An 8,069-nucleotide genomic window follows, 5' to 3' on the forward strand; every position below is an offset into this window, starting at 1 on the left:
GCAGAATGAACAGATAACATAATAAATAACTACGATTAGAAACCATAATCATGATTGAAACTACAACAATTTACAAAGTCATCCAAATAACACAATTGAAATACAAATACAAATTACCCAAATTGAATCGATTAAACAAACATCGGTGAGTTAGATTAGGTTAACGGCAGCGTGTAAATCAAAAATACAATATTCAGAAATTCAATTTAGAACATAATACAAAAATAGAAGTCACCAACCCAATAAAGAAGAAAAGAAAATAATAATTAGGGGTAATGATGTATTTTTGGGAGGTGAGGTGTTTGCAAGGTCTAAGGGACGAAGACGACGACGACGATGACGACAACGACGACGAGGACATGCATCATGACGAATTGCATAGCTTTTAGCCCCCGTGTTACGGGGGTTAATTTTGATAATTGTTTTTAATCATTTTGATATATATATATATATATATATATATATATATATATATATATATTGCCATTTTATTTTTATACTAATTTTTTTTATTATAACAACCTAAACAATAAGAAATTGGCCGAAAAATTAATCAGAAATTTATCGGAAATTACCTTTTTTAGATTTAGGAAAGAAAACAATAAGAATTTTGGACGGAAAAATTATAATAAACACGAAATTATTTGTGCAACATATGATGGAAAATTACCTTAAATATATTCACCGGAAAACAATCGATATTCGATCTGGTCTGATCAACCATTAATTGAACGGAAAAGTCCATATTGCATCGTCTCTGATGAACAATCTGAAGAAATCAGAGTAGATTAATCGATTGTTGATACATATTGTAGATATCGGATATGGGCGGCCGAAAATTAGGGTTGATATATTCGTGAGGTTGTTAAAGAGAATAATGAGTTTAGGAATTGGGTGTGGATTAGGAATTTTGGACCGAGTTTAACATTTTATAATTTAAATGGAATAAAATAAAATATAAATAGGAAAGGAAACATTTATTAAATATCAAACTACACACATGACATGTAGGTGGCATCCTACGTGGATGCCCTAGAATGATGCCATATGGAGCATATGTAATACGTTAATAGTATGGTTATATATATATATATAAAGGATAAAATACAATAATCTCTTATCGTACATTACGTACGCGACACCCTCAACCCTAGATTGCAGACGTTCCATATTTTGTTCATATGATCGAATCGATGATCAAATTGACAGTCGATTTATAATTGTTTGATGATTACGAGATTACATGAAGTGATTTCAGTGTTCAATTTCATGTTACATGTGTTTAATTTTTTTTTGTTAGTTTAGAAGTTCAGAACTTCTAAACTTTTTTGAACACCCAGAACTTCTTTGAACGTATTATAACGTTTAAAGATGTTCATTTTTTTTAACACCCAGAACTTCTTTGAACGTATTAGAACGTTTAAAGATGTTCTTTTTGTTAAAAAAAGGAAAAATATTTTTGAGAAAATTATGGATCAGTCAAGACATCATCTCCATATTTAGGGTCAATATTCAAGGCAACTCATATTTCCAGTTACGATTAATATATTTTCTTTTTATAGTTTGTCTTGTAAAGCCTATAAATAAAAGGCATTCTTTCATTGTAAAAATATATAGAAATCAATGAATATGAAAATCTATCTCTCTGAATATCATTGTCAAAACATGGTATCAGAGCAGTAAGAGATCCATATCTTTTTTGCTCATCATCTACCTTTTTTTCAAACCGACAGGGCCACCATGTCCGAAGACGGCAGCCCGCTCAACAATGAGCTATCTATTCAAATCGCCAATCTCCTCAAAAACAGCCTCAATACCCAAAACACAAATCATAAACTTTCCGACATCCTGACCATCAGTATTAAACTGAATAGCCAAAACTATGCTCTCTGGGAAAGAATGATCCGTGTGGCCATCTGGGGGAAATCAAAAACATTATTAAGTCATCTTTCTGAAACCCACCAAACCCAGAAGATGAAAAGTATGAACAGTGGGAACAGGAGGACTTGGTAGTCTTCTCATGGCTTATCCAAAACATCGAACCATCATTAGCTAGCAACCTTACCGAGTTTCCTACCGTGAAAACACTTTGGGACGCTCTAGTGGTTACTTATAGCAGTGGAAAAGACAAGTTGCAGACATTTGAACTACACGTTAAAGCTAATGAATTTAAACAGAATGGCATACCGCTTGAAGATTTCTGGATAGTGATGCAGGGTATCTGGGGTGAAATCGAGCGGCGAGATCCAAGCCCAATGACATGTGCCGTCGACATCACCACTTACAACAACATTAGGGCAGAAAAAAAATTGTTTCAATTTTTGAATGCCCTAGACCAACAATTTGACCCGATTAAACGGGAAATACTCAGATGGGATAAACTACCAACGGCAGAGGAAGCATACGCGGCGGTTCGGAAACAAACCGCACACCGAAATATTCTTGGATTTATTCCCTCACCATCACAAGGCATCACCGCCGGCCTTATTGCCTCGGAAATCACTGAAGGGGCCGGCTACGCTGCTCGAGGAGGAAACAGGGTTGACCCGAATGCCAAAATGAACGGCTCATCCCGTATTGACAAATCTAAACTCAAATGCACTAATTGTGGCATGAACAAACACACAAAGGATCAATGTTTCAAACTTGTGGGTTATCCGGAATGGTGGTCTGATGGTCACAAGAAAGGGAAGAAAGAAGGGGGAGATACGGCGGCCTCCGTGGGCAACCTTAAAGCCACAGGCAACGGCGGCGGAAATCACACTGGAGGGTTTGGAGGGATAGCCCCTGATCAATTTGGGGACGCTAACATACCAGGTAGAAGGGTTGTAGTTTTATCTTCTAACCCTTTAAAAGTTAATTCCATTACAAACCTGTATGTTTTAGAATTGACCAACAGCCCCCCCCCCCCCCAGTCAACAATATTAAAGATAATACTTTGTTAAATGCAAAACTTGGGGAATCAAAAGTTAATTTCGGAACGGCTAATATGACAGTTAACAATGAATACTCCAAATCTTGGATTTTTTATTGTGGTGCCAAAGATACTATGACATTTGGCCCTTCTAACATTTGTTCCATGTCAAAACCACAAATAAAACACATTCAAACTGCCAACGGGGGTATTATGCCGGTAGAAGGAGGGGGTACAATAGAGTTGTCGCCAACTCTGAGATTACCAAATTGTCTTTATATACCATCTTTGTCACACAAACTATTATCTATTAGTCATGTGACAAAGGAATTGAATTGCACACTTCTAATGCATCCCACTTTTTGTATATTACAGGATATCCGGACGGGAATGATCATTGGATGTGGCACTGAACGACAAGGATTGTATTACGTAGATGAAGTGACTCAGCAAGGTACTGTAATGTTGGCTCATGGAACAGTAGACAGAGAAGCATGGTTATGGCATATAAGGCTTGGACACCCATCGGTTGGTTATTTACATCATTTATTTCCTAAACTCTTTCCTTCAAATAAATTATTGAATTGTGAGACTTGTGTTTTGGCTAAAAGTCACAGACATACTTTTAAACCGAATAACACTAAAGTTGATAGTCCTTTTGATTTAATTCATTCTGATATGTGGGGTCCCGCAAAATTCACTGAGTGGCAAGGTTTTCGATATTTTCTTCTATTTATTGATGATTGCACTCGCATGTCATGGATATATTTCTTAAAACACAAATAAGAAGTTTTCGATAAGTTTGTTATGTTTCATACTATGATTAAAACTCAATTTCAAAAACATATCAAAATCCTTCGATCTGACAATGGAGGAGAATTCGTAAACACCTATTTGAAAGAATTCTTCCAAACAAAAGGAATGATTCATCAAACCTCGTGTCGGCATACCCCGGAGTAGAACGGGGTTGCTGAACGAAAAAACCGTATTCTGTTAGAAATAACCCGGTCCCTGTTAATAGAGTCCCAAGTTCCTACAACATTCTGGCCTGAAGCCCTTTCCACCGCTACATACCTTATAAATCGGCTTCCAACGATGATCCTTAAATTCAAAACCCCTCTTCAAACCTTGTCCGAATTCACTAAAATACCTCCCATTCTTACCCTTGAGCCTCGTGTTTTCGGATGTTCTGTCTTTGTTCACATACCTAAAACTGAACGTACCAAACTTGATCCATGTGCCGAAAAGTGTGTATTTGTGGGATATGATGTAAATCAAAAAGGATACCGATGTTACAGTCCAAAGAAACGTCACATATTTACTACAATAAATTGTGACTTTCTTGAAATAGAATACTTTTATAATACCCAACACAGTGGTCAGAGGAGAGAAAGAAAGTAACGACACACTTTGTTGGTTGAAGTGGATGCCAACAATGGAAGAAGAAAGTCACAGTACCCAAGCTGAGTCATCTTCTCCACATTCTACGGCACCAACAATCAGTGTCACTGGACATGATCTTCCCAACCTGGTGCCTGAGGTAAGTAACACTGAAACCACTCAAGAAAATCCTAATTATGATTTTGATTCATCTAATCATGATAACCAAGAAAATCATGAAGTTGAAACAGAACAGGTTGAGCCATTACAGGATGAACCTAATGAAACAAGCGAAACAGAAGAGACAACCGAAAGATATGTTCTTCCACCAAGAGTCAATAGAGGAATTCCTCCAAAAAGATATTCTCCTGAAAAAGTATCTCGAAAATCCATGTATCCTATGGCAAATGTTACAACAGGAAACTTTTCAAAAGAAGCCAAGGCATTTATGACTGCTTTTTACTCTAAAAAGATTCCACTCACTGTCGAACAAGATTTAGAATCAAAAAATTGGAGAGACGCAATGGAAACAGAAATAGATGCTCTGAGAAAGAACGAAACATGGAAAAAATGTGTGCTTCCACCAGAAAAAATACCAGTAGGATGTCGTTGGGTTTTTACTGTAAAGCATAAACCAGATGGCACCATCGAAAGATACAAAGCCCGGTTAGTTGCAAAAGGGTACACTCAAACTTACGGGGTTGATTATTCTGAGACCTTCTCTCCTGTTGCCAAAATCGATACAATTAGGGTTCTCTTCTCCATAGTAGCTAATGAGGATTGGCCCTTTCACCAACTTGACGATAAAAATGCTTTCTTGCATGGAAAACTGAATAAAGAAGTTTATATGGAAGCACCTCCTGGATTCACACAAGATTTCAAAAAGGGTGAAGTTTGTCACCTAAAAAAATCGCTTTATGGGTTGAAACAATCTCCACGAGCTTGGTTTGGGATATTTACTTTGGCTATGAAAAAATATGGCTTTAAACAAAGTAATTCTGATCATACTTTGTTTCTTAAACAAAATGGGAAGTTGATAACGTATCTAATCATTTATGTAGATGACATGATTATAACAGGGAACGATGAAGAAGAAGTGAAAAAGCTAAAAGAAAACTTGTCCACAGAGTTTGAAATGAAAGATTTGGGTAGACTTAAATACTTTCTTGGTATTGAAGTTCTTAGATCTAAAAAAGGAATTTTCATTCGTCAAAAGAAATACGTTCTTGAATTACTGGCAGAGACAGGGATGATCGACTGCAAACCGACAGATACTCCAATGATGGCAAATCTCAAACTTCAGAGAGAATAGGGAGCCGAACTAGCAGACAAAGAAAGATACCAAAGAATGGTGGGTAAACTAATATATCTCTCACACACCCGTCCTGACATGGCTTACGCAGTAAGTGTGGTGAGTCAGTTTATGCATCAACCAGAAGTTTCCCATATGGAAGCAGTACTGAGAATCATTAGGTATCTTAAAGGGACAACTGGTCATGGGGTTCTGTTTAAGTCAAATGGGCATCTAGAGATCCAACTTTATGCTGACGCAGACTAGGCAGGAGATAAAGAAACTAGAAGGTCAACCTCAGGATACTTTACCTTGGTAGGAAGGAATCTTGTCACATGGAAGAGTAAGAAACAAAAGGTGGTTGTCATTTCAAGTGCTGAAGCTGAGTTCAGAGGAATAGAACGAGGTCTAGCAGAGGTACTTTGGATACAAAAACTTTTAACTGAGGTTGTTTTCTTACAAAGGAAAGCTAGTAGAATCATGTGTGACAATACTGCTGCTATACAAATTTCCGAAAACCCAGTGAAACATGATCGAACAAAACATGTGGAGGTAAATAGGAATTTCATCAAAGAAAAATTGGAAGCAAAGGTCATTGAGCTTCCCTTTGTCCGATCAGAAGACCAGCTAGCCGACATTCTCACAAAAGCCACAAATGGAAGAATTTTCTCAAATTGTTTAAACAAGTTGAATTTTGGCGATCCCACTATTCAACTTGAGGGGGGGTGTTAAAAAAAGGAAAAATATTTTTTGAGAAAATTACGGCTCAGTCAAGACATCATCTCCATATTTAGGGTCAATATTCAAGGCAACTCATATTTCCAGCCATATTTCCAGTTACGATTAATATATTTTCTTTTTATAGTTTGTCTTGTAAAGCCTATATGTCACACCCGGCCCTGAGCGGCGGAAACAGCCGGGCGCGCGCGAGTGGGAATTGATACTTAAGCACGGGCCATTGCAAACATTCAAAGTAGGATTTTCATTGCGCATGAAAAGTTTAATACAAATACATTACATTGTTTAAAAATTATAAAAACATCCAAGTATAAAAATTATTGAAGATTTCCACGCCATATCCCCATGCGCGGCGGGAACAACCACGCGCATCGAAGGGATAGAACTAAAATCTTCCAAAAAGCTAGTTTAGATGTTCAGCGTGAGGTGCTCTAAGTGTGACTCCATGCGCTACCTAGTTATCTCCTGAAAGACACGTAAAAACATTTGAATCAGTATAAACTGAGTGAGTTCACAAGTCTTAGTAACTTGATAAATCGTATTGCATCATAATCTTGATACAAATCATTCTGAAACATAATTCTGATAGCATCATTAAAACACATGCTTGGTAAAACATAGTTATATCAACATATTCTGATAAAATCGTCCCGCGGGTTACGCGCGAACATTTCTGGGAACTGTGCTCGTCTATGCAAAGTGGCGCTGCCACTACGAGCTAAAATAAGTAATACCGTCCCGCGGGTTACGCGCGAACGTTTCAGGAACATGTGCTCGTCCATGCAAAGTGGCGCTGCCACTACGAGCTAAAATAATAATACCGTCCCGCGGGTTACGCGCGGACGTTGTGCCGGAAAACAAGGCGCTCGTCCATGCAAAGTGGCGCTGCCACTACGAGCTAAAATAATAATACCGTCCCGCGGGTTACGCGCGGACGTTGTGCCGGAAAACAAGGCGCTCGTCCATGCAAAGAGGCGCGACCCCTACGAGCGGGCTCAAACCCATAGTACTGCCCCATGACCATACTAGGCACTCGTCCATGCAAAGAGGTGCGACCCCTACGAGTGGGTGGATCAAACCAGCAGTCCCTACCCTTAGAGTTCCAATGGTAAAGTGATCACTTACTCGAGTTCTAGCGCACATACATCGAAAACCTTAGATAACCGTTTGCATTACTCATCATGAAACATAACTTAAACACATAATCGCTTGCATAGCTTGTAAGTATACCATGATAAAACATTATTTAAGTACGTGTCCCTCGCCCCGAAAACAGTTTAAAAATAGTGAAAACAGTGAAAATAGGGGCTGTGAGACTCACCTGTGGTTCTTGTTAAGGGATTAATCGAGATTCGGGTTTTCTTGGTGTTGGCCTCGGAATCGAAGGTCTAGAATACGATTAAATAACAAGTGTATATATTAAGATCAAGAAATAGGAGAATATAAGGGTTGGATAGTAGGTCTCAAGGTTATATTCTCGGCTTACCTAGTAACAGGATCGGAGCTGGAAACAACGGATGCTTGGGAGATGATTAGTGCAAGTTTGCAGTTCTTTGAAGTGTGTTTTGGGTGATAATTTAGGTTACATATTTATAGGCAAACTCAAAGGAACACAATCCCTTGCTTTAGGGGATTGAAATCTTTTCATATCTAGGTGTAATGATGATAAAGTATGGAAATTATTATTGTTTATTGTTTACTTAAAAGTGGAGGAGTGGACAAAAGATCTTGATTTGATTTGGACAG

The 8,069-nt window shown here is 38.0% G+C and overlaps 1 protein-coding gene across 1 annotated transcript; it reads left to right on the forward strand.

The window, feature by feature from the left end:
- The first annotated feature begins 1,740 nt into the window (after window positions 1–1,740).
- LOC143589490 (uncharacterized) lies at window positions 1,741–5,606 on the forward strand. Its single transcript, XM_077070238.1, has 4 exons — window positions 1,741–1,858; window positions 1,972–2,825; window positions 3,290–3,442; window positions 4,266–5,606. The coding sequence occupies exons 1-4, from the start codon at window positions 1,741–1,743 to the stop codon at window positions 5,604–5,606; spliced, it is 2,466 nt and encodes an 821-aa protein (XP_076926353.1).
- The last annotated feature ends 2,463 nt before the right edge of the window (window positions 5,607–8,069 follow it).

Source organism: Bidens hawaiensis, unplaced genomic scaffold, assembly GCF_021521415.1.
Source record: "Bidens hawaiensis isolate Kalapana, Puna unplaced genomic scaffold, B.hawaiensis_p1.1 tig00037592_1, whole genome shotgun sequence".
Classification (NCBI taxonomy): Eukaryota; Viridiplantae; Streptophyta; class Magnoliopsida; order Asterales; family Asteraceae; genus Bidens; species Bidens hawaiensis.